The following is a 27,938-nucleotide window of genomic DNA, read 5'->3' as shown; positions in this document are numbered from 1 at the left end:
GAGCTGGATGGAGTAAAGGAAACTAGTGATCATGTATGGAAATGCAGTATTATTTATTGCGCCAACATAAATTTCTCTCAAATATTTCCACAAGTAATATAGGATCAAACATCTGAGCATTCTTGAAAATAAAATTCTTGTTTTTCTCATTCTCATCTCAACATTTGTCCTGATTCAACGATGCAGATCACGCAATTAGTATTCAACAAAATTTTCACTACTTTGAAGACGTTTTTAAACATTAAGGGGCAAAACAGCCTTTCAAACAAACACTCAACAGACTGATCCTACAATGGTTAAATTAGCATACTGGGGAAGCACCAAAATACCGAGATCAAATTCAGTGCTTCACAAAATCAGGGTGTGACATTCACTGTGTTCACTCGATGTGCTTTACTAACTTTACCAACAGGAAACAATGAATAAGCTGTAACACCAGACGACATGTAATGTCAACCTATTTAGTGAAGACTTTGTCAGTAAATATTGTGAGAACAAACAAAAAAATGTTAACTCAACTTGAACTTGTTGGACATATTCTGAACTCAACTTGAACAAAAGTAGACGATAAATGTCCATCTGAGGCATCTGGCAAACGTGAAAGAAAAGTGGATCTGGCGAGGCCACATCCCAATCCTTTGCTGCCAGTTCTAGTGTTGCTGCTGCTGAAGGGACTGAGTCTCTTTCAAGCACACGACAGTATCATCAGAGCTGTTGATGATAACTAGAGAAAGATGTGTCACAGTTGACAACTGGACCCCTGAAAAGGAAAAGTGCAAAAAATTAAATACTCAATATGCCAGGTCAGTGCATATTGCAGGCATAATATAGCAAACACTACAGACTCAAATATGGGTGCAGGTATATTCCAGCAGTTGAGAAGTAATTTACCGAGACTACTGTCTGAAGAATTGGACATTTCTTCCGGAATGACATCATCTTCTGAATCCTGGAAATTCGGCAAAATGACAAACTGCAGAGCTGTCGATGGTAATGTCAATCCCTGTTCCTAAATATTCCCATTTCAACTTTCCAAACACACTCCAGACTTTAACTACTGACTAGATTTGTACATTCACTGGGATCAATGGTTGTTGTAGCTGGGCACTGAAATGACCAACCAAGCCACATCACTGTACAGCTAAAACTCATTCTTCACACCAAAAACAAGAATGTGAACACTCAGGTGGAGGAATCTATGCCTGAATGGTGAAACTGTGTTGACTTTATTTATTTATTGAAAAAAAATGATAGCACAGCATTTTTGTAACCACTACATTTACAAAACTGTGCAGCACAGCATCCTCAAACTGGCTGCTGCATGAGTGCAAAGATCCTGGACTGTTGTCCAGCTTTTATTAAGGTACTGCTCCTGTGATTCTAATAACTGTGAAACGATTCTCAAACTGCATAAAATCCACTTTATACGTACTATATAACATTCATGTTTCTTATTCAGACTTTACAGACCTGTCTTAGGAACCCTGTGTGTTTTCACATCAGATGTCTCCAAGTTCAATTTTCTATGCATGACAGTAAATTCTGTTACCGTATCTCGTGTCGGGGTTGTGTGCAACAGCTGCTCACTGCCCACTGCCTCAGCTCCATGTTCCAAATCTGGAAGCACAAAGGGATATCAGAGGAAAAATAGGCTTACAACACAGCAGGACAACATGGTCTATATTCTGTATTCAAAAAACAAATTGTTTAAAAAAAAATGGGTGCTTTTGAGATGGATGGATTTGTTGTTTGGCCATTAACAGATTTTAATGGATAATAATGAAATCAAAGGTATAACCCCAGAAATTGGAGGGAATGCCTGACAGATAGGCTGTCAGATTTGTTTATTCTGTTGCCACAAAATATGGTTTCATACCAATGCAGACATCTGCCTGACAGGCCTCTTCAATAGAGCTGGTGCCCTGTCCAGCCACATCATCCTAAACAGTAATGCAGAGAAGATCCACCAGTTAGAAAATGTGTCGTTTGGCAATTTTGTTGTTGTAGGATTTATTATTTTTTTAAAACTGAATTCCATTACCATCTTCTGAGAGAGAACTATGTCGGTATGCTGCTCACTAACTGCTGGTTCAGTGTCAACTAGCAGGGCTGTGGATATAAAGACAGATAATAAAGTTGCTGAAGTGCAGTGTTACCTAGGTTTCCATTTAAATGTTAAACCCAATCAAACTGAGCATAAACCAATAGAGTCACAAGAGTGAGGTCAGGATCAAGTAATAAATCAAATCTATCACTTCTGTTGGAAAATCATAAATTTACTGTGTATACAGATGCAAAAGGAAAAGGTGTGGGAAAGGGACTGATGTTTTCAACAATTCAGTTTGCCATAATATGAATCAAGATAGTGACAACAAACCGAGGTGTTTATCTTCTTGATGGGCCAGGGCGTCATCTTCAGTCAAGTTATTCTGTAATGGAACAGATAATTGATCACTGGGACCTGAGAACTTCTGTCTAATATAGACCACATCAATAACAACAGATTGGTATGCCATACAGTGAGCTTTAAACAATATTTTTTGTATCGAATCAAACTACTATCCATCTGCTCTACTACCTTGCCATATGTGGGAGTACATGGTGGCTCCTCCTGTGGAGCGACTTCTCCAGTTTCATCTTCCTGTTCAATAGTAGCACCTGTAAAAACACATTCACAGTCAGACTCCATTGTTTGGGCATCAAACAAACTGTCAAACCAAACTACCCTTTTTCCCTAAGAGGACCAAATTCACAATCAAATTTATTTCCTGACATAAAATGATGGTGTGCTTGATATGAAGATTTAAATATTTGCACTGGGCGTTTTTCCTTGCATGCCCTGGGGTGGTGGTGCCAGGAAGGCAAAGCTGTGTAAGATAGACAGACTCACTACATCCTGCTGAACTTGCTATTGCGTGTCTTGTGCTTTGTTTTTCTTTTTTTTGGTTTGTATTGCATCATTCTGTTGGATGACTGTCTGTTGATAGGCTCATTCTTACAGTTCTGTGACATGTTTACAATGACAAGATATACAAATTGATTCACCAACTTGCATTAAAATGTCTAAATCAAGTTTAAAAAATTAACAACTTTACCACATATGTATTGTAAGGATCAAAATTCAACTATGCTTTCAATCTTACAAGCATTCTGGAGAATATTATTATACATTCACTAGCTTTCTATACCATTTGACTGGCATGTACCCCATTTTCAAGTAATTAGCAGCTGTAAGGACTGCATTTAAGCAAAGTAAAGGGGAGGCTTAAAAGAAATAGCTGAATATATTCCAGAGATTTTTTTTTTTTTAACATGTGGTCAAAACAATGTTAACATTCAAGTGGTGCCTAGTCTGTGGTGGGTGTATTCGGTATACTGTTGGAATAATTCAGCATGACAAATTTCATAAACTACATTGCTTTACACCTGTTATTTTAAAACTGTAACCACACATCTGCTTGAAACTTGCCATGGCTGGTTAAATAAATCTGCAACTATTTATCATTTTAGAGCCAGATGAGTGTGTGTTTTGGTGAAAGCGGCCACCATAGTAATCAAAGCAGAGGTATTAAAGCATCACTAATAAAAAGTAAAAAATAAATCTTCTCTTATCTAAAACAATGTACATTCACGTATCCATACTAGGATCTGAAGAATTAGTTCTTAACCTAACAATATAAAATTCTGATAATTCTGCTGGAAATACAATCAGCACTGTCAACTGGGGCCTAAAAAATGACAAGAAGAATCCTGACATAGTCCGAGCATTAGGGCTGTAGTCAACCAGAGAAAATCTTGGTCAACTAAAGTCCTGGAATTTCGACCAAAAGTCGACTAATCGGGGGCAGCGGGAATACAAAAAATAAATAAATAAATAAATAAATAAATACTATTTTTAGATTAATTAACTGGACAGTAGCCTATCTGGTAGCCTTGTCCGCCTAAATGAATTCTAAATAAACATAAACAACAAGTATTTGCAGTATATTAAATTGTTTTTGACCTAATTATTTTGCACTGAATGACCATACTTGCCCACTCTCCCGATTCACGCGGGGAGACTCCCGATTTTTAACCCTACCTCCCGCAATGCTCCCGGTCAGTAATTTCCCCGCTAATCCCCCGATTTTACAGTGAAGGAAACAAGTCAGATTGTGGAGGGTATTTGTCTCAGTATCTGGCCATAGCTGCCAACACTCCCGTTTTTCCCCAGGATTCTCCCGTATATTAGACTCATCTCCTGCCGCCCTCCCGTTTTGTCTTTTCTCCCGGGAATCTCCCGTAATTTACAAGTCCCAATTTTGTTTGTTAATAATAATGAGAAACGCACAATAACAAAGGTTTTATTTTGAAAGCTGAGACCATAAGCCGCCGCAGCTCCGTTGGTTTAACAGAAGCTGAAACACACGGCGAAATGTTTAACTGTAAATAAAAGTGCACATTTTCCAGCCTGTGTCAGACAATGCCGAGTTTACCGATTAATTATTAAAAATCTGGATGTGTTGTAAATTTTAACCCGCTCGGCAGGCACTAACATCCCCGCACATCTTTTGCTGCTCCCCACCACAAAAATCTCCCAGATTTTACTACTCAAATGTTGGCAGGTATGTGAATGACACACTTGAGTCGGTCGGCTCTGACAGCGTTGCATCACGTGCACCTGCGCAATATCATAGCCTATGATTTCCGTTTATGTCAAGCTGCCGTCGTTGCGGGTGTGCGCCTGCAGTTATAAAACGATTAGACTAAAACTTTGAAATATGCCAATTCTGATATGTTTATACTCAAAACTGACGGAGCAACCTAACGCAGACATGTTAGCTTACCGTTTTAGGTGATATGCCATGTTGGTTGTTGAGCTGTGATACGCAAACTGTTGTTTGCAAAGTTTGCATTCGACTTCTTTTTTTCCATGTATTTTGGTAAAATGCTGCCACACTGGCGACGTCTTTGACATGGTAGAGGACTAAATGTTCATTAAACGTTCTTAATTAAGCAAATAGTCGGAAAACCAGACCTAATTTTTTCTTCAATTCACAACATACCGGCCTACCTATCTGTCTCCGCCAGTGGGTTGGGCTAATCCAAAATTGTGAAAACAAGGGGGATGTTCTGAAGACAGACTGTTACCTGTGAAACAGGCTGTTCTGAAAACACCCCCATTAGCACTTAGTGCTTTATTCCTGATAAAATTAACACGGCAAATAATCGACCAATCAGATTTTGGTCGACCAAGAACGTATTGACCAATAAATCAACCAGTCGACTAACAGACTACAGCCCTACTGAGCATACTGCCCACTTACCAGCCTGAGACTCGTTATGAGGAAGAGCCCCATCGAGGTCAGGACTGTCATCATTATCACACTGAAAATAAACACAAGATAATCAGTGAATGAACTCAAGAGATGATACACTGCAGGCAACATTTCTGAGTGACTGATTTTACTGACCTGGTCAGACTCTGGTAACACAGTGTCAAAGATACTGTCAGGGTCAACCATCATCTCAGAGTCATAATCAACAAGCAGAACCTAAAAATGAGGAGAAAAGTTAGTGCCCATGGTTTTTTTTTTGTTTTTTTTTAAGCCGACAAGCAAGTCAAGTTCAGTAAACACAGCTGTAAAATATTTATTCATCTTGACAGAGCAAAATACAGGGAAAGCAATATTATCAAAACCATGTGATTTAAAAAAAAAAAAAAAAAAAAAAAAAAAAAAACTTTTTTTAAAAAAATATTTTCATTTTGGAACATAATTATTATTTGTACATTTCTGGGGGCTTATCAAATATAATTCACCTATAATTTATCCTACAAAACTTTCAGGGGAGCTTATAAGGACACAAACCCTTACTTTTTAAAAATAATATGATGATTAACTTAAACATAAAATTAATTTTAACAATTTGGGAACCCATGTTAATCTTTGCAGGACCCACTCTGGTGTACCAACAGAGCCTTTGAAAACAACCAATTTAAACCTCATTGAACACTGAGGGGGTTCATGCCATTTACCAGAGTGCTGTCTTTAAACTTCTTCAAGATCCGTGCTTTACACCACGACTTTACAGGTGACCAGACCACACAGGCCGAATTAATGGGGAGAGATTCAGCAGGTCTCAGCAGACCAAACTCTGTAAACATAAAGTACATGGAAAATAGCTTAATTTCTGGTTTATATGTAAAAGTTGCTATGATGAAAATCTTTCCACTATATCAGCCGAATGCTGACCAATATTCATGCAAACAACAATGAACTGCATCTAGCAGGTGAAAAAAAACATGCTACAATTTCATGCAGACAATTTTTCAGCATAATCAATTCAAACCATACTGACAACTAAAATGCTAATACATGTTGCATTATTTTATTTTTCTTCGCTTTGGGATTCAGTCATGCCATACGACATTACAACTCAAATTTTATTTTGTTACTCTACTTCTACATTTTTGCCTTTATCATTTTCAAATTTAATACTGTAATACAGCCTGATGAGCTGGTAAAATACCATACTGTGTAGAATTTAAACAAAGACTAAAGGACAAATGTTATGTGTAACTTACCAGAATCTTTCACGATGTCAGCATTGTCCTGTGCATTGTGGCTATCCTGCTCTTTGGGCAGACACTCCAACTCAGCAACCACCGTCTGACACTCTTCCTCATCCACACATTTCTCCTCTTGGGCTACCAATGTGTCTGTAGTGGTTGGAGCAGACTGTGTACTCTGTGGCCCAGCCTCAAAGCACATCTTATTACATACTTTCTGAGTTTGCCTGGCATATGGGGCCACTGCCTGCTTGAGCTCGTCATCTGAGCATGGTGAAAAATTTGTGTATTCTGGGCCAACCAAGCTTTCAATCGTTGATGCGGCCTTCTTCTCAAAGTCTCTGCCACTTTCAAATTTCACAGTGTCTTGTTCACCTTTATCAAGCAGAGGTAACATGGTTTGATCCTTTCCAACATCATATGACAAACAGTCACTGTTTGGTTCTGCTTCAGACATCACAGTAGCTGGTAGTGACTTTACCACTTGTTTGGAAACCTTTTCTCCAATCATCTCCATCTCAGTCACCGAACAAGGTTGGACAGTCACACTGGACTCCGACAAAATCTCATCAACATCCTCCTTTTGGGCATCAGCAGAAGACTGAGATGGAACAGAGCCATCACTCTTCATGAGACAGGATAATTGTGAGGAATCACCTGCATCACAAGGAGTATTGAGCTCTTCAGTGTATTCCTCTTCTTTCTGGTCTCCCACAGACTGACTGAAAGAAACAGCAATATCTGTTTCTGGGATAACAAGTTCCTTTGGTGTGTCTGAATCAAATGGCAATTGTGGTGCTTTGTATGAAGAGGACAGATCAACAGCATCAGGGTTGTTGTTGTTTGTGAAGCTCCTCCACTGGGCCCTCATTGTCTCATTTATCACTTGACCCTCACACTCCATTTGGACAAAGCATTTGATCTTGCCTTGTTCTCCTCTTGTTACTCTATTAACAGTGAGCAGTAATTCTTTATCTGTTATAAGTTCTGATAATGTATCTATTGCACCATCTTCCCAGGAGCCATGATAAGCTTCAAAGCCTTCAAGCTCGCACAGAAAGGCCTGTGGTGGAATTTCACACAGTTCAGGTTGCATTTGCAGTACATCCCTTGCACTGACTTGAGACTTGTTTCCATAGTCTACAAAAAAGACGGAACGCATGTCTTCCTCTTTGCTGATGACCTCTGCACGATACCATACCTCATCTTCTGCATAACGGGCAATGCATGGACTGCCGGGAGAAAGTGAGTCTGTGTTAACAGTCTTGTGCTGTGACACACTTACTGTGATTTTGTCAAGTTCATCTGAGTCAGCAGACTGACACCAAAAGCTCTGATCATCATTTATGGTTGTGACATAAGCCATTAACTGCTGGCCCTCTAGAAAGTCACGCTCAACATAACGCAGTGGACAGGGCTGCAAACTAGATTTCTCAGTTGGCATCTGTCCACTAACAGAGCTTTGGACGGGCTTTTCTTCCATTTGTCCAAGTTTCTCTGCAAAACAATCTGAAGCAGCAGCTGGACTTGTAGTAGGTACTTTACACATGACATTCACCCCGCTGTCCTCAAGACTGACTTCCCACACAGATTCAGACTGCCTGATAAACCGGCACTTTAGCTCCTTGTCTCCATTATCACCAATGTCTTTTTTGAAATTTGACACAACTTCTGGATCCAGCGCTAACTCTTTTCCAAGACTTACACCATCACTCAGCATACAGTGTGTGCTGTATGTGGGAAATTGCAGGAGGGATTTGTGGATTCGGCATATCTTAGAAGTTGATACTACTGCGGTATTTCCATAATCAACAAACTCAACAAGCGCCATTGAGTTTCCATGAATTTCTCTCACAACTGCACGGTACCATGATGAATCGTCTGGGAACTCTGCCTGAACAAGGTCACCTGGATGCACATTTTCCACATCAGTGGGTTTGATCGCTGTCTGATAATCATTGAGTTTTCCAACAATGGAGAATAGGTTATCCTCCTCTTCAACAAACTGCACATAGAAACTCAGTGGGCTATTGCAGTGAGAGACAAAGACATCTGCTTCCATACCTGATGTTATGGACTTTGAGGGCAGGTCTGCAAGTTTAGGGAACGATTCAGGCTCATGATCTGTTGCCACATAGCTTTTCTTCTGTGATTCTGTGTCAGGTAATTTGGATTTGATTACCTGTTTTGGGTCTGTGGGAATGTTGTGTTTAATGTTTTGTTTTGATTGTTTGGTGTTAGCATCTGCTGGCTCAGAGCCATTTCCTGTGCTGGTTGGCATCGTGCCAGATAGCTTCCTTTGTTGTGGAGGTCTATACAGTTTTAATGTGGGAGCTTTGGCCTTATGACCATTTTCACCAACGGGGCGTATAGGCTTGGGAGCAGACCGCAGACTGCCTTTGGTAGTTTTCATGTCATCTTCCATTTGACATACTGGTTTTGGAGAAACCCTTTGGTTTGTCTTCAAGATCTGTGCATCATTTTGCCTTTCTGTAACTTGCTGTGGCAAAGCATTACGATTCTTTTTTGCATCATTTGTAAGAACTTCAAGTGCTCTCTTACCATGGAAGACAACCTGCTCTTCACTGTGCATCTTAATCTGAAATTTCTTTTTTATCTTGGAATTGACCTGAGTTTTTCCAGAATACAGCTCAACCAGCAGTTTACCACCAGGTTCTTTGGCGACCACTAGTGCCCGGAATGTATGTTCTGTCACACTATTTTCAAACCAGCTATTCACCTCACTTGAAACACTGGCAGGTATGTCAGAAAGACCACACTCAATAGCTTGTACTGGCACCGAAACTATGTCACCAGCTTCTGTGGGGACTGGAAGCAAGTCTGATTTGTCCACCTCAAGGGTGTCACCATAATCCACAAAGTGAACCAGGATTGATGGCTGTGTGGCCTTGATCTGTCCTCTGTACCAGAGCCCATCAGTGTATTTTGCAAAGCACACAGTTCCAAAAACAGCTGGGAGCTTTGCAGTCTTAAGCTGGTGGCAAAGACTGTTCAGTTTTATCACAAGGTCTTCCATCACGTGAGCATTCCTCTCAAGCTGGCAGTAGAACTGATTGACACTGTTCACATATGTCACTGTCACCATTTCCTCTGTCCCTGTTTTTATATTGTGAGTTGAATAGTAGTACGTATCCAGACGGAGAGGGGATCTGGAGGCTTTCTTGGGAGGTGAACTGGCAACACTGGCCATAAGGGTGCAGACACTTTCAAAGGGTGTTTCTAGATCCACAATGTTGTACACAACCTTCTGCTCACTATACATGATGGCATATATGGTGCATTTCAAAACCACATGGTTGGATGCGGCAGTATCCACAAAGTCCTGGAACTGAACTACTGCTTCCTCACTCCAATCATTGATGGTTGATGTGGGGTCAACAAGGTTGTACAGACTACATCGAAAAGCCTGACCTTTCAGACTTAGGAATTCAGGGCATATCTTCCTTAGTTCATAGAGAGTGACTGTCTTCATCTGGCCGTAGTCAACCAACAACACATCAACTTGGGGTGTCACATGTTTGTGAATTACAAGGGCTCTGTACCACATTCCATTATCTGGATGCCGAGCGACACATGCCGATTCTAGAAAAGGCTGGTACGCACTACTTGCATAGTATGTCTGCATGTCTTGCATAAGCAATTTCAGGTGCCCTGCATTTTGTACAAGTTGGCACCAGAAATCATTGGGGCTTTCAATGTAACATACACTGACTTCAAGGGTACTTCCTATGGGGAACATGTGTTCCTTAAAGGTAGCACTTCTTTCATTGCTGGTGGGGCCAACAGTGTTTGGGTGTTGTAGAGAAATCCTACCCTCACGGTGTAAAGGTGTGACACCTGGACCCAGTGCTGCAGGGATGACGGTAGGCTGCATGGTCATCCTGCTGATGGGCTGTTTCTGTGCTTGATCCTTCTCAGCAAAGCCAGAGCTACACATCAGCTGGCTAATGTCTCTCTCTCCATGTGCTGCTGAATCTGTCATACAAACAACATAACCACCATCATATTTTGCTGTCACATTAACATTAAGGACTTTGTCTGTGACTGCCTTAATGAAAAAGTCAGTGGCACTGTGACTCCATCTCTTATCTTTTGGCTTAATATCAGCCAGCTTACATTTCAATACAAGCTGGGGCAGCTTTTTGAACTTGTCAGGAATGGCCCTTATGTCACTCCTATCAACCTCTTCAGTGCTTCCATAATCAACAAAGAACACCTTGACTCGTGTCTCACTGACTTCAGACACAACTGCTCGATAGAAATCACCATCATTTGCCTTGGCAGCACAGAACAGGCCAACAGTTGGATTTCTTACTTTTTCACTATTTGAATCCTTGTACAGATCATAGATGCTATCCATCAGTTTACCCATCTCATCTGCATACTTCTGTGTTTGGATCCAAAACTCTGACGGACTGGACACATGTTGCACGACAGCCACATGTGAGGAGTTGAGAGGAAGGTCTTCAACTTGCAACTTCTCCATAATTCCTTTCTCATCTGTTCCCTTCACAGCCTGCAGGGAAGTAGACACACTTCCTAGGCTTTCTTTTCGAACCTGTTGCTCGTATCTGTGTGCAGTACTGTGGACAGCATAATCTCCAAGGGTTTTTTCACATTCAAGTAAGCACCTCTCCCTTGAGCCAAACAGGTTGTTGATATTTGTGTTTTCATCACCATAGAGTGTAACATAGTGAACACCCTCTGAGATGCTTTGATACTCAAATTTGGCGATGAGTGTCTTATACAGGAGAAGGGCCTTGAGATTGTCAATCTGGGTGGCTGTCCATCCCACACCTCTGTCAATGATTCCATGGAGGGCACAGATGTAAGTCCCAACAGGCATCCTGAAGAATTCGGCAGCCAGTGGCCTTACATTTTCCACTTGAACAAACTGCTTTCTCCCATAGTCCACATTCAGTACTTCAACCACCTTGCCGGTCGGCAATACCTGCTGTAAAACAGACCGGTACCACCTACCGTCACTTCCTCTTGCAGCACATGGGGACCCAAGCATATCAGGACTTACAATGCAAGTGGCCAGTCTGCCCTCATAGTGCTGAGTGATCTGCTCTGTCAGTTTCTTCAACTCTTGTGAAAAAACCTTTAACTGGCAGAAAACCCGCTGTGGATTTGTTACTTCTGTGATGATGACAGTCTCCACAGTTCCTGTCAGCCGCTCTGGGTACATAAAAAGCCCTTGTTTGTGCAAATGATCACGTGGTCCCACTGGTTCACTTCCTTTGTAGTTCGGCCAAGTCTCCAGGGACATTGGAGCACCATCACTGGAGTGGGGTGTCTCTGGGGACATTGGAGCACCACTGCTGGACTGCAGTGTCTCAAGTAGAAAGTCCTTGAACCTGTCAGCAGACAACTTCCTTGCAAATCCCATCTCATACATTTGCTTGGATATGCAGGGGATGTCAAGGACAACTGCTCTGTGGGGCACCAGTACATCTTGGACACATGCCTTCACACATTTCCCAGAGAGAGATCTCAGAAACTCGATAGCTATTGGAGACCACCTGTTCTCAGGTGCACGTGGCAAAATATTAGAAAGCACACAGAATTCCACTTCAGGTGGTAGGTGGAAGTGCTCTTTCTTACCCCATGCCAGCATATCTGTGGTGACACTATGCACCAACCCTTTGTCAATAAGGAACACACTGTAATTTGAGCCATTTTTTGAGACTATGCGAGACCTGTACCAAGTGTCAACCACTTTAACCAAGCACTGGTCACCAGGATTTCCTTCAGACTCATGAAATATTTTTCCAGAAGACTGAATGTCTTTTGCCAGGCACTCATAGTCTGTTTTCCATTTCTGGCTAAAGCTGCCCCAGATCTCCACAAGCACACAAAGGGGGTTCAAGTTAACCCTGGTTATTAGGACTGTCACATCCGATCCTGGTGCAGGAAGTTCAGGGATCGAAGACATTTTGGAACTTTTCAAGAATTCCAGTTTTCATCTGTTGTCAGCTCTCATCAACAGAGCTTACATGTCAGCCCTGGATGCATCTGCAAAAACATGGATGTACACCACATACACACACACAATTAGCCAATTGCAAAAAATATACTATATCTCTCAAATCTAGTCACTTGCACTTTAAAGTGACACACACATTATTTATTAGCTAATTACACTGGATTTTTCCTCCATAAGGAATTTGAAGGCGGTTGCCCTTCTCAAATTTTGTGCCATCTATTGGTCCCAGCATGGCTAAACACATTTTTTACATTCATAGTAATGACCACTGTTCTTTACACTAGAATCTACTAACTGGACTGGAAAGGCGCTGCTGACGATTACGATGACCTGAGTGTTCACAAACCTAAGAGACTCTAACTACCTGGTTCCTGCCAAAGAGCTATAATTCCCATCATAGCTGTCATCATGGAGGCAATCACATACCATTCAACTACACATGAGCCCAATAATGGTTTTAGGAAAATGATAAATGATGATGTGTTCCATGTCAAAGTGTGAACAATCTATTCAAAAAAGTCCAATGAAAGTGTTTTGTTCCAAAAATAAATTCTAATTCTCAATATTAATATCAATATTAAGCAATAATTGTGATTATTATTTTGTGCAGCCCTAGTTATGGCCTTCACTCCTAAATGTTTTTAATTCATTTAAGAAATCACATTTTTCTAGCAGTTCAGTATGACAAATTGCACTTAATACTACACTATCCATGAGCATCAACAACTATTATTATGGTAAAGATGCCAGACAAATCCATAAAATTAAAAAAAAAAAAAAAAAAAAGGAAAAAAAAGTTCACATCTCTCTCACACAGATCTGTAAGTATCTGATTTCTGCCTCAATAGACAATACAATACAATGGTTGCTGAAAATACCTGTGTGGGTATGGTTAACTCCTGATAACAATCCAAATAACTTAACATTGGCCGATCAATCAGCTTTTTCCTGTTCCAAGCCATCATTATCATATCAGCTTTTATAAATCCACTGCCAGTCACCCCCTAGCAACCTTCAACATCAGAAGCTTAATCATGGCCCCATATGACCTATAAAATAGAGTACAGAACAAAATAGCAGACAGACATGCTGATATCTGTGTTTCAAACAAACAAGACATCCACATGGACTTTGATTGTAAACTGTTATAATAACAGCTGCAACTTTTGTGAAAACAAGCTTTTTATAACTATTTTTAAATTCAACCTCCATTCCTTAAAAGACATTAATCCACACATCTCCAGCCAACACAACACCCACAGGCCAGATCAGACCAGTGGCACAATTATATCCAGCCCACATTATTATAAACTGGCCCAGTTCCCTATTTCCCTCAACGCAGACACTACAAACCCCAGCAGGCACTGCACTGCCCTGCTCTATCAATACCACCAAACACCTGTGTGCCTCTGCCTCCTCCTCCTCCTCCTCCTCAGGAGTTCATCAGCAGCTTAATAGACAGTTTGCATCAACACAGTTACTAGCTGGCAAGCAAGCCAAAGATAAAGCTGATGTGCCCATAATCAAAAAATATAACCTTTGAATAAATTATGAAGCAGTTTAAATTATGTACTGTAATGTTGCTTTTGTTTTGTTTTGAGGTTTTTTGCAATCATGAATCAACCTGCTTATATTTGACCAAATTATTCATTAATTATATTTCTCTTCAGTGAAATGAGTTTTCTGGTTATTTTTGTTTCCATGTGATGAAACTGTCCTTTGAGAGGATTCAGGATAGGCTTGCAAACACAATATGCCAGAAAAAAAAAGAGTGATGCAGTTTCATATTCAATTCAATTCAGTTTGGCTTCAGATATCCTTGTTTTGTTTAATACAAATACATGTTTGGCGTTGAATGTTAAGATAATTGTGAAACTGTGTTAATCATTAGATTTACGCAGGGCATATTATGATCAAAAGAATGACCACTTCGGGTCAAAAGCGTTCAATTTTGGCCCTGTTTTACCTTCAAACTGGCTGTATTGATTGAATTTAACACCCAATTATCGAGGGTCAATTTGTGCATAAACTGATTTGACTTTTTATTGAAATCAATCGCGATGATGGTAAATGCAGAGAAAGAAGCGCCTTTATCTAGAAAACTGTCCATCCAGTGAATAGCTGAAGCAAATAGACAAACGCAGCATAGAGATAATTCAACACCAAGTTAAATTAGCCAGTCGACTTGATGGTTGGACACAATGTGAGTTTTACCGAGTACAAATCATTTATTTTACAACTAAATAACCTCAAAACTAAAGGCTTTACCTGCCTTTTCACCACAGCAGCGACATGAATGCGGGCTTTTTGAACGGTAATTAACGTCATGCGCTAGCTACTTTACTAATGTTAGCGTCTCCTCGGTAATTTTGCCTCTTAACTGGGTCAAAAGGTGGCAAATAAAGACATCATGCAAACTATAGGCAACTTAGGCTATTATTTCTGACTATTTAGAGCAAGCAAACAGTGACTCACCCGTTTGAAACCCCGCGGTTTGGCCCGGTCTTGTTGAACACCGTCGACATGACGAACTTGACCAGCTAGCTAACCTTGGTGACTCCAACAGAGCCACGCCGCCGAAAATATACACACTGCGTCACTTAAATGAAAATGGGCTTTTGTTCGGCACTAGACAAGTCAAAACCAATCGTGAAAACATTAAACAACTCCACAGCAAAGAGGCGGTAAAGGTTAGCTGTAGCCTCTAAGTTCAGGTTAACTAGCCGAGACACGCGTGTTGTCCAGAGTGAGGGATTTGACTGACCCAGCCGGAAATGTGGCTTCAGCTACACAATTACATGCTGCTGAGAAATCACACCAGTTTAGTTTTACTTAACATTTTTACTTTACACACAGAATTGATTTTTTAGTTTAGTATTGATTTATAGTGTGTAATTTATAACTACATTGCCCATAGATCACTTAGGCTGTTTATCCATAAAAATGATATTTTTTGGCTTTTAAATACATAGGTGAAGTAAGAAAAAAAGCAAGGAAAAAATAAGTATCCTCAGTAATAGAGAATTGTCCAGTTGGCCCCATGTTATTGAGATATAAATATAGAAAGTCAATGTCTTCCTTCGACCTAAATGTCTGTTTGTCTATCTATATATCTATTTATCTATATCTATTAGGCCCACCTTAGATTCAAGAATAAATGATGGCATGTCATCGCTTCATGATCAGCTCACTTCAGCAATTTGATCATTTTCCACTTTCCACATTAAGTCCCAAATCTGGCAGTGTTGCTCTCTTTTCTGAGAGTAATTCCAGTTTTATCTGATAACACAGGGGCAATGAAAACTTCACCGCTCTCAGGATGGCTTCATCCTCCTTGCAGAACATAGGCTGGTGACAAATGGCTATATCATAGTATAAATACAATAAACTAATTAGGTGAATATTGGCCTGTACTGTTGATGATTTGATGCTGGCCTCTGCTCAGAAGTTTTTTTTAGGACAGGCATCCATTGTTTGCTGCTGTTATGATGGCCAATGAGAATACCTCAGTGTCCAAAACAGACCAAACTATTCTGGCTGAAGCGACTGAACATCTACCCTTTGGCATCAAAAAGTACGATTTTGAAGCATGATGGTGTTGAACTTGCCTGCCTCTTTATCTAATGACTCAACAACACCACTGCTGTTCATGAGTTTGCCAGCAATGCCACTTGTGAGCACTCTAGTTTGATGATAATTGATCATATAATAATAAAATATCTGAATAACCACAAATCGATGGGCAGCGGCAGGGTCAGCTGTAGATCTTATGAGGTATTTGAAATCTTAATGACTGTCAGATGGTTAATATTTTAAATTATAGTTACATTGGTTTGTAAGAAATAGTATCTCATTCCCTTTTAGAAGTACTTTTACAGAGTACAGAGTACTTTTATTTCAGGCATGCTAAAATGTAACAGTGGATAAGTTGTGTGAAAATGTCTCATGTAATAAATCTGAGCTTTTGTCACGGTAGGTCATGAAGAGCTGGTGCGGGTGAAGCTGATGCCATGTTTGAATCTGCTTTTCCCAATTAACAGAAAAGAGGACAAAAATATCAAGAATCCTTAAACTCCACATCAGGTAGAAGATATGTCCTGATGGTAGATATATTCCTAAATAAGCAGAGGGACAAAATAACCAAAAGCCAAAATGAAAAGTTTTAAATCTGCTTTGAAACGGGATCAGCAATCAGGCATGTCTCAGGCCATCTGCTCTGATACAAGATCATGTGTCATAAAATCAGTTTATTTAGGCTCAGTCAAGACTCAAGCTGCAGCAATTCTCAATGAGCTTCACCCAAAGAGTTTCACCAAACACCAGGAAAGGACATTGCAGCAATCGTGTCTGCTGGTGGTAAAAGCATGAGCACATTTTTTCCCAGTGTGATTGTCAGTAAAGTTCTGTCAGTTTCAGTATTAATCCATTTGAATTTCATTTTTTTTTTTTAAAAATCATGAATTAAACAGAGCTGATGCTACACCAACACATTGAGTTTACAATAGAAAATATTTCAGAAGTCTCACAAACTGAAAATGTACATATCAAAATACATTAGGTACACATTACTGATTCATTTAAACAATAGGGTTGGACAATGAATGAAATCCAGATGTGTTGCTTAAGTTGTTGAAAAAGTTTAGAGGAGGTTACGACGCAAGTGTTGTGTCAGAAATTATTTCACCAAGACTTTCCTCCATGCAGACAGTGTGCAGGAACGGACACGTCCAGTGGTGTGCACAAGTTTGGAAAAATATCACTCATTATATGCTGAATCATCTTGCTTAGTCATGATTCATACAGGAGAGCATGGGCATGATTCAGCATCGAGAGTTTATTTGGAACTAGCATGGTCTTCATTATATTGAATAATACATAAACGGCCTTTTGACACAATTGTCTTGCATAACCACTTCCACTACCTTTTGGCAAAAATAGTGCTGGCATTGATCATCTATGTGCTTGTTGTTTTTTGTTGTTATTTGTTTGTTTTTTAGCTGATATTCTCATATTTAATGTTTACATAGCAACATATAATGTGATGCCCACACTGATGCAAATGCACAACTGAAAATATATTAATAACAAAATTTCTAAGATGTAGCAATTATAAGGGACACAAAGGTTAATGTTTTACATACATACATATAGGTGTATTTGAACTTATATATGTTAACATATGTTTTATGTTTTATTGGTTCATGACAATAATGAGTTCATTAAATTTATTTTGTATTGTCTGTTTTAAAGTCCTGATGAAGACCTACAGTTGTCGAGAACATGTGGCTTTTTAATGTTTTAGCCACTATAATACAAGCTTTTCACTAGTCCCTTCCTTGCTGTTACATTTTCTTCATTTTAAATATTTGAGTTAATTAACAAGAAGGGGAAATATAAAGCCCAGCCTGACCTGAGAGTGGTATGCCAGGCTGTTTTAACATTTATTAGTGTGACTCTGTTCACATGCAGATATCTTTAATGTGAAAGACAGATGGAAATGAAACAGCTGACAAGGCATGCGAGACTAATGCAGAGAGGGAGAGGAGCTGTCAGTGGCCTATGGAAGATAAGAGTGCCATTGTCTCATTAAACATGGGATAATAAGAGAGTGGGAGAGGAGAAATAAGGCAGGTCTTTTTACCCAAAAGTCATGAGGCAACAATAAACTTTGGTGGAATTAGGAGGGATATGGGAGGGGGGCATAGTTCAAGTCTCAAGGCTGAAGCTGGGTCATTGCTGAGAAATGGGCTGGCTTTGGTCAGAAAAATCCAAATGGAAAGTGTATGCTGAGAACTGGAAGGGAAACTGAAATGTGCTCCTTTTGAACGTGGGAATGACAAGGATGGATATCGGCGGCTTTATAAAGCAGTTCTTGCTTACTGTATACTTTAGTTTACTCCAGTTTTCAATAAGCAACAACAAAGAAACACACAATACACTGAACTTTGTATATAATCTGTAGTACACCTAGAACCTGTAGGTTTGTTTAGTAGCGGCAGTCATCCTGCAGGGGGCAGCAAAAACACGTCGTCCTTGCAGCCAGATTACGATAAAAGCAAACGAGGAAGAGGAAGGAGACGGAGGAGCGAGTATCGACATAATCACATTTAGATGAAGTATAAAAATAAGAGCATACACAGTACAGGTTCATTCAAAATAAAATCAAGTTACCTTGTTTTTGTCAGGATAAATGAAGTGCTATATTTCTCCATGACGACCCGGAAGCGGAAGGTGGTCATCAGCTGGCGACTGCCTTAGCTGCGTAGCTGCCATTTTGACGAGAAGCTTTTGGCGAAGCACCTGTGTGTTTGTTGTCTGGCGGCCTGATTTACACATAAACATATCTCATCATGGCTATGCAAGCAGCGAAACGAGCTAATGTAAGTGTATATAAGTTTGTCGTTCTGAAATAGTTACGGTATTGAGAGATAATCGGCTTGGTTAGGCTGGCTAATAGGGAAGCTGTCGTTAGCATAACGTTAGCCAGTGAGCTAACGAACGGAAAACACGTAGCGTTAGCACAATCTAAATTAAAACCTGCTTTACGCTCTCACCTTATGTTAAAACGATTAAAACTGGCAAAATTAAAGCTCTGGTCTCGCGGCAATGCATTTAGAACAACAGCAGATTATATATTTATTAGAAATGTGGTGAAGCCCTTAAAATGCTACCGTGGTATTCGTGAAGTCTGATGTTATTACTGTTAGTGTAACATTTTAGCTAATATAATCCGTGGTTTTGGAGGCATTTCCTATAGGAAAAGCTAGGTAACGTCGTAGTTGGCAGAAATGAATTTGCCCCTGTGTTTCGGGTGAATGAGGAATTTTTATTTCAGGTTTTAGAGAGTAGAAAGCCAGTGTTTCCTCTGTGTTCATCTGCACCAACGCTTCAAGAGAAAACATGACCTTTAAATGTAGCCCTAATGTTATCTTAAAATAAACTACGTGTAGTGCAGCTCGGTTCCGAGGTAAGGATAATAATTAAAAACATTTATAACACGAGGATTTCAACTTTAAACATAACTTAGACGCAAAAAGGGACTAATAAACTGGTGTTATTGTCCAAAGCACTGATCATAGCTGTAACATTACAGAGAAAACACAGATGAAGATAATAATGTTGGGCCAGCAAAGATGTAATGTTTGAGAAAGATGGAAATGAGCTATTATTATTCAAGATGTAGCTGTTACTGATCTGTCTCTGCTCTCCCAGTTTGGTGTGAATGAGTTAAACTAATTCTTCTGTCTTTGTGTCCGCTGCAGATCCGATTACCCCCTGAAGTCAACCGAATCCTGTATATCAGGAACCTGCCCTATAAGATCACAGCCGAGGAGATGTATGATATCTTTGGGAAATATGGACCAATACGCCAAATCAGAACGTAAGTGCTTGTGTACTGTAGACTGAAGAGTGTTCACATCGACTCTGTTAATGACAGTGACAGATTTTGCAGTATCACTCTGAGGCATGACTCTAAACTAAAGCAATATAATTAATACATTTATACCTTGAGTTAAAGTGCATTTCATCATGCAATGGAGAAGTGTGTTTTTAGCATAGACAGTGCACCTTTCTTTTTATCAGTGAATGGTTTCTCTGTTCCCATCCCTTACAAAAAGACAAGATCGATTTGGATGGAATTTGAACTGGGATAGTTAACTGTAAAAGCACTTATGATATATTGTAGTTATTAAAGATGTTCCTAAAATAATTACTGTCAATATAACTGCGCTGATAAGAGTCAAGTATGTTATTGTAGTCACCATTACTGTCTCAAAGGGCTTCACAGTAGCAATAAACACCAATAACAAATTAAAAATAAAAGAAAGCAGCAGGTGTTGATGTTTGTTTATTTATTTATTTATTTTTCCCATCAGAGGGAACACACCAGAAACAAGAGGAACGGCCTATGTGGTGTATGAGGACATCTTTGATGCCAAGAATGCCTGCGACCACCTTTCTGGCTTCAACGTCTGCAACCGCTACTTGGTGGTCCTGTACTACAATGCAAACAGAGTGAGTGTCATGCAGCCGTATTCATGGCCAAGTGACAGGGCAGTCCTCAGGCTCCCTACACCTTGTGGAGAGCCTCTTCACATATTTTCTACTTTGACACATAGAAAACATAGATTTTTTTTCTCTGGATAATCAGAAGACAACAGGTTGTTTTCTCTATATTCATCAGAAATAAATATTAGGACTTATTCATTACCATTCTGTCTGTACCCATGTTAACATTCTAAATGTGATCATCTGATCAAAAAAATCATGCAGTTCCAATATTTATGCACCCTTTGTTGGCTGATGGTGCACTAGGATTTATATTTCTGAAGATATATCAATTTGTAGACAAAAGAAAAAATTACTTGATCTCATTCTTCTTTCTCACTTTTGCTTTTAATCTTCCTCAGGCTTTCCAGAAGATGGACACAAAGAAGAAAGAGGAACAGTTGAAACTTCTAAAAGAGAAATACGGCATCAACACGGACCCTCCAAAGTAATGGCCTGGAAACTGCGTCTTTTCTCCTCTCACCTCCGTGTCCAGAATGTGTTTGCCCATATGTACAAATTCATTTCTTGCTTTGTTGAATGCCAGCAATATTGAGTGTAATAATTTTTTTCTGTTAAAATATCTTTTGGGCAATATATTTTTACATGTGTAAACGCTTTGATATATTTAGTCTGATGGTTTTGTCCTGAGGAGTTCTCATCATTTTTTTTTTTTTTTCCCATCAACCACAATACCTGCTGTATCTCAAAATTAATCTACCAACTAGATTTTTAGAATTGAAAAGACTTAAGAATTATGTGTCAGTGGTTGGAAAATCCAACTTAACAACAATGAAGCAACAACAGGTTTGACCAGTGTTTTTATAGTAACTGGGTATTGTTTCCCACTGTTGTTAATGTACCGAAGTCTGGTCGTGTTCATTGTTTCACAATTTTGTTTGGCCTGTTTCAATTTGTCAGCATCCACATTTTCTCTAATTAATTTCTTATTGTTAAAAGTTGAGCATAGTCTGGAGTAAATGTTTTGAAATCCTCAGCTAATCAGCCCTGAGATTGTAAAGTGTACTTTGTAAAATAAATGTTCCTTTTATACAAGCTGTTCACTGTGTGTGAGTGAAGCAGAAGCATTGTCCTCTGTGTGAACCCCTTTAGATCAATAGACTGCATTCGTTTTCCACATTTGTGCAGGACAGCAGGGCACCATATTCTTATTTTGCCTGAAGCCTCAAATCATGTGTGATGATGCAGTCCCCGGAGTTTAATTTATTGTTGTATCTGCCAGCTTTTATGGTGAAAGCATCAGCCTTTTCATGAACCCTTCCCATAATTAATGACTTGAGGTTTTGTGCCAAACGACTAAACAAGGCTGGCCGTCTCATTGGTATTTCCCCTGTAGCAATTTTCTTTATATAGTAGACAAGATGTGCTGGAGTGAAATAAGTCGCTGGCCTTGTGTACAAACCTGGAATACAAATGTTCATGTTAAGTTTCAGGGTCAGAGGAAGGCCAGTGGTACAACTTTGACAGACCATGTTATATTACACGCTTAACTGCTTTACATGGTTTTGTGATATATACAGTATTTAGGTATCCTGTAACCCTGAACGGAAGCAAATAGGTGTGGTGGATATTTAGGTACACTGCACAGTATTTCACTTAATTTGTATGCTGTAGTATTTGTCTCTTGTTGAGTTCCTGGAAAGTATTTGTCCAACAGCAACATCTGGTGGTTGTGCAGGGTACAGCACTCTACTTAAATGCCTCCCTCACAATCCCCCAGTTAGACCTGAACTATTTGAGCTGGACAAAGAAATTATTGAAACACTTTTTTTTTTTTTTTTTTTACTTCAGTTAAAGCTATAACGCGTGTCCATGAGTGAGCAACACAGAAAATTAAGTCACTTTTCCCTCTGACTTGTACAAGTTTCTCTAGATATCAGATTTTAATTTGACATTTTATTTTTGCTTCTGTCACCCTGTTTAAATGGATTAACACACTACCTCCCACCACTATCAGTGGTGCTGCCATTTTACTTTTGTATGTCTCTTTTCATATTGTAAAGCAATGCAGGTGTGTCGCAATGAGGTGTGACACATGGCAAGGCCCATTGTATGGTTATGAATCACAACTGCATGGACAACCATTCCCAAAGATGTCCTTTGTGAGATTGCAAAGGCTGTCCAGCAAAATAAGATATATATTTTGGGGAAAATGTGGGGATCCCTGACTGTGCAGGCACTCATTATCAGCACATGAATGTTTTTATGTACCAGTACCTTAAGGCCAGTATGATGATACAAGAGCTTGTGCAGATAATTCCTACTTGCTGAGTCACCAGAGCAGACAGCGGCCCATAGAGTTCCTTTTATTAGATTAAATCACAACACAGGGAGTAGTGCAGCCATGTCATTGGGGACACAATACATGCTACAAAAGAATCCTTGTACACGGTTGCCATTGCTTACATTTGGTATCTTGATCGTAATAGTAATAACAGAGTTGTAATTAGAAACATTTTCTGGCCAAACATGATCATGTAAAGAAGTTCAGATTACAAACAGACCGGGACAAACCTCACCGTCGATAGATGGCAATGGACTGGTAAACTATTATTGGCATTATTGCAGTGTGGTATATTAGGAACATAATGACTCATATAGCCTCCCAGTTTGAAAACTGCTCATAAAACAAGGGCACAGTAGTCTATCAACCTGCAGTAGAATTTATACAGCTGGGAAAGGGTCAATCAGGGCCAGGGGAATAATCTTATTAACTATTTCCAGACTCAACTGGACTTATAGCTTCATTCCAAATCATTTTAGAAGGGCACCAATCTTGAAAGGAGACACTGAACTTCTCTACATGTAGTATGCATCAGTACGTGTACAATATGAGAGAAGGGAGTAAAAAAGTACAAAAAGATTGACTGATTGGTAAGAGGAGAGAGAAATACGTCATGGGTTGGGAGGGCGAATTGTCCAACCTGCTTAACACATGGCTTTAGGGGCTGTTCTCTAGTTACAGTGTGTAATGAAACGCCATTCACTGCTTCGCTCACTATGTTATTTACTTTGACTGAAAAAGACAACTGAGAGTTCGTGTTGCACTGGACTTATTCCTGTGTTTCTTCACGATCAAAGAGTGTTTAAAAAAATTCCCCTACGGATCCAGCTTATTGATATGCAACCTGTATGCTCAATGGAGGAAAAAAAGCTGTATGTGATGGTGAACTTTTATAACATATGCTTAAAACCTCTCCACTGTAGATGACCACTCTTTAAAAGCTAATTTAACCATTCACCACCCGCGGTTGGTTCCAACAAAGGGAAGCATCCACTCGTTTCTACGGGGGAAATCCCGATTTAATTGCTTGATCTCCTCTACCTCATATCCATATGCCTCTATTTCAAAAATGTGTTGACTTTGCCTTATCTCCACATTCATCATCTACCAATTCAAAAAATAGATTTGTGAGAGTATATGCACAGGGGCGGGGGAATTAGTTCTTAGCAACATATATCCTACTATAGCTAATCTACAAGGAAACATGCTCCCACAGTTATAGCAGTCAAAATAAAAAGTCTTGACAGATCACAGAAATTACATCCCATACGACAATACTTGTAGAAGGATCTACTGCAGTATGATTTTTTTTTTCCCCTAGTCATTAAAAATCTTTTCTCACGGTTTAAAGTGTCACCGCGTTTCTTTGATAAGGCTTTCTGTCTTCGATTAATCTTACAGGATGCAAAAAGAGGAGATCTTAAGGCAGAACCTAAAGGCATGCAAATTAACTACATTTACAGTTTTACCGACAGTACAAGCATGTTTTCGTTAAGGAAAAGTTGGACAAACGCTAATCCATCTCTTCGTCTATCCAGAGCTAACATTTTGGATGAAAGGATCGAGTGTTTTATTGGAGGCAGATACATTATCATAGGAATTTGGTTCGGTTGACATTACTCAATATTATGAAACACATATAGCTAGCATCAGTAAACTTGGAACAATAAATAGAGTAGCGGCAATTTTAACGTAGCACATCACTGATGCGCAAGCTCCAGTAGACTGAAACTGTATGGAAAATACTTTGCACACTTCACATTTTGGCAGTTGATCTTTAAATAATTTAAATATATATATTCATATTTATATATCTATATATATATATTTATATATTTGTGCGAGGTGTAAATATGTAGTAAGTGATGTGTGTATTTGTGTGTGTTGAAGTGCATGTAGTGTGTGTGTGTGTGTGTGTGTGTGTGTGTGTGTATGGGGTGAGTGTGCACCCGCACTCTTGCACTCGCACACTGTTATATGTTACGTGTAGGTCTTTTTATAGCAAATAACATTCTCATGCACACGAGTGTTTCAAACACAAGAAGCGGATCCATTGAAAGGTAGTCCAAGCATTTTTTTTTTTTTCAGTGGAAATAGCTGCAAACTGAATGGAACATGAAATTCTTTCTGTGCAGTCCGTGGCGGCTGGTGGAGCGCTTGACTGGCCCTCCTGCCTATTTCTGGAGGTCACACTGCAGGAGTAATACGATGGAGGGGTCACTCTTGGCCGCCTCTTTGAACTCCTCCAGTGAGATCTGGTCGTCGTTGTTCTTATCCATCTTGGAGAAGATCTTGTCCACCCTCTGCTCAGGCGTCAAGCCGTCCTCGTTCATTTTCATCATGATCACCGTGCCGACCATTTTGTAGATCGCCTGCAGGGAAGAGAAGCGAGACGATTTGAGCTTTGATCATCAAGCAGCAAAACAGAGATAAGAAAGAGAGAGAGGAGCACACAAACTAACCAACACCAGCTAAGCACCCCTAAACAGACTTCTAATATGGGCTCTGGGCGGCTGTGTGTGTGTGTGTGTGTGTGTGTGTGTGTGTGTGTGTGTGTGTGCGTGCGTGCACATGTGTGTGCATGTGTGTGTTTCACCAGCTCAAGCAAATTCCAAAAAACTGTGCTTGAGTAAATCCCCATCTAGGAAGGTCAAAAAAAACTCTAGCAAAACAGATCAAACAGATCTAAAATGGACTATGACAGAGTGAACATGTGAATATGTGTGTGTGTGTGTGTGTGTGTGTGTGTGTATGCTCATGCACGTATGTGTACACTCCTTTATTCAACCTTAACTCCCCAAATCCTACTTGAGTAAAATCTGCTGTGGGAAAGTCAAACCAGGAGTAAGAAAACTGCAGCAAAACACCGTAAAACCATCTGTGTGTGAGTGTGTGTGTGTGTGTGTGTGTGTGTGTGTGTGTGTGTGTGTGCGTGTGTGTGTCACGTTCTCAAGCAACATAAATTTCCAAATTCTACATTAAAATTCTAATGAGTGTCTGTTGCTCTAAGTGTGCAGTTTTGCTTCTCGTTGCGGATGTTTTGTTTCGTTTCGTTTTTTTGTGTTCATGAATAATTAGTGTCCTGTTAGCCCACACAGGCTCGGCACTCAGCCCTCAGGTCTGTGACCTTTAACTAAGTCAAAAATTCAAATTTGCTGCATCCTGGTGACTCAGCAGGTTAAACAGCACACAATGCACTTGTGACAACTCATGACCTGCACAGCAACTTCCCATTGTCTGCTTTTTAAAGACTAAGTAAACACTAAACCCATGTATCTGTGAAAAGCCTGCCATCTAATGGTCGAAGCATGCTACTGACATTGCCATTTACTGCTGACTTATTTGTGGGGCCAAGTGATGTCACCTTCTAGAGAATACAACAGGAAGTGACATCACCTGGTTTCAAAGATCAGCTGGACTTCAGCTTCAGCAAAGGAGCATTCAAAACAGTATTTAATATTTAAACAGCAATAATCCAGTCAAGGAAAGATGTGATTCTTCAAACTTGAAAAATCAAGCAACCTATACCACCTCATTTTACTCAATACTATGGAACTTGCCCTTGAAATAACCCTATTATCTCCACCGGGGATATTTAATCTTACATATGTAGAAAAGACAAAAAAATGACAAGATAATCCACAGCGCTCGAGGGTGAAGAGTTCTGTTGGGAGTTACTTCCTGCCAAAGAACACCAGCAAACTGTGTCTATCCGCCCCCAAACAGTATAAATTAGAGGGGAAAAAACTCTTCGTGGGCTATGCGGGGTATTCTTGTCATTATATTTGGATGGAGCTGCTGCTATTGAGTTTTTCACTTTTACATTTTTGACAGTTTAAGCTTGACAAGGAACACCCATCCGCCTATTGTATCAGAGTGCTGGGAAACAACATTTTTTGAGGGGGGGTATTTTTGGGTGAACTATTCATGTAACACTTGAAATTCTGTGCACTTGCTTATATTTGAAATTGTACTGTATCTGTATTTACAATTAGCCTCATACCCAGTGCAGGTTTTAATATTATTAGCATCGTTCTAATCTGAATCGAACATTGTTCTTTGGGAAACAGTCCTCTGCTCTGATACCTCGATAATCTCCAGCATCTCCACCCGTGTGATCTTGCCGTCTCCGTCCAGGTCGTACATGTTGAAGGCCCAGTTGAGTTTCTGCTCAAAGCTGCCTCGTGACGTGATGGAGAGTGCACAGATGAACTCTCTGAAGTCAATCGTGCCATCACCGTTCTTGTCGAAGGTCCTGAAGGCGTGCTGGGCGAACTTGGACGCGTCGCCGTAGGGGAAGAACTGGAAGGAGGAAAGGGAAGAGGAGGACGCAATCATAATGTTTTTTTTTTTTTTTTTCAAGAACAGCTGATGCAATGTTATTCTTCTTTTCTAAATACAGTCATAAACTCCCCTCTAAGAATCATTATCAGAACCACAGGAATCTATTTAACGAGACAATCTTTTACTTTTTGATAGCCTGTAGCTGTATGTGATAAGGCATATCTTACAGAGCCAACTGAGGCAGATAATTCAAGTGGCCGTGCATCACTCAAGCTAAGTGATGTGTTCACAGGCTTGTGAGTAATATTAATCAACTCTGCTCTTCTGAATGGGGATTTAAACCAGCATCCCTTACAAGTCACGGGCTTGATTTTACAGCTGGTGCCAGAACCAAACTTTTATTTTTTTTCCCTCCAAATTAAGGATAAAACCTGAATACAATGAAGCTGTCACATGGTAACAGAACGACGGATTTACTGCCATTAAATAAATTCAGGTGTACCAAGAGGCAAGTAAAAAATGTGTCCATATTCTTACTGCACACATTCATTCACCCTCACCTCAAACCCAAATCGTTCCCTAACCTACAGTCTTTCCCTGAGCTTAGTGACGTGTTTTAAACTCTCCATGAGTTACAGGCAACAACGATGCTAATGTGATCTTTATTGATCCCTGAAGGGAAAGTCTCTTTACTCCTGCCCCTCCCTACTAGTGAGGTCACAGTCAGCCACAGGAAAACA

At 39.9% G+C, this 27,938-nt stretch overlaps 3 protein-coding genes across 4 annotated transcripts in view; 1 reads left to right on the top strand and 2 right to left on the bottom strand.

Annotated features, from left to right (window-relative positions):
* Positions 1 to 29: 29 nt before the first annotated feature.
* tdrd6a (tudor domain containing 6a) lies at positions 30 to 15,314 on the bottom strand. The gene is made up of 12 exons (XM_030047790.1): positions 15,036 to 15,314; positions 6,566 to 12,589; positions 6,017 to 6,135; positions 5,454 to 5,534; positions 5,307 to 5,367; positions 2,579 to 2,658; positions 2,378 to 2,429; positions 2,042 to 2,109; positions 1,877 to 1,940; positions 1,550 to 1,617; positions 892 to 949; positions 30 to 760 (listed from the first exon to the last, which is right to left on the bottom strand). The coding sequence occupies exons 2-12, from the start codon at positions 12,507 to 12,509 to the stop codon at positions 651 to 653; spliced, it is 6,705 nt and encodes a 2,234-aa protein (XP_029903650.1). The 5' UTR covers positions 12,510 to 12,589; positions 15,036 to 15,314; the 3' UTR covers positions 30 to 650.
* A 3,468-nt stretch (positions 15,315 to 18,782) lies between these two features.
* sf3b6 (splicing factor 3b, subunit 6) lies at positions 18,783 to 21,673 on the top strand. Its single transcript, XM_030047799.1, has 4 exons — positions 18,783 to 18,940; positions 19,823 to 19,941; positions 20,438 to 20,576; positions 20,972 to 21,673. The coding sequence occupies exons 1-4, from the start codon at positions 18,911 to 18,913 to the stop codon at positions 21,059 to 21,061; spliced, it is 378 nt and encodes a 125-aa protein (XP_029903659.1). The 5' UTR covers positions 18,783 to 18,910; the 3' UTR covers positions 21,062 to 21,673.
* Positions 21,674 to 22,920: 1,247 nt separating this feature from the next.
* Positions 22,921 to 27,938, bottom strand: part of vsnl1a (visinin-like 1a) — a 34,630-nt gene continuing 29,612 nt past the window's right edge. For both annotated transcript variants that reach the window (XM_030047798.1, XM_030047797.1), the window contains exons 3-4: positions 27,001 to 27,216; positions 22,921 to 25,286 (exon numbers count right to left, since the gene is read on the bottom strand). In XM_030047798.1, the coding sequence (XP_029903658.1) occupies positions 25,089 to 25,286; positions 27,001 to 27,216 (414 nt within the window). In that variant the 3' untranslated portion in view covers positions 22,921 to 25,088. The remainder of the gene's footprint in view (positions 25,287 to 27,000; positions 27,217 to 27,938) is intronic.

This window comes from Myripristis murdjan, chromosome 24 (assembly GCF_902150065.1).
Source record: "Myripristis murdjan chromosome 24, fMyrMur1.1, whole genome shotgun sequence".
Lineage (NCBI taxonomy): Eukaryota > Metazoa > Chordata > Actinopteri > Holocentriformes > Holocentridae > Myripristis > Myripristis murdjan.
This window is presented reverse-complemented; position numbering and strand designations above follow the sequence as displayed.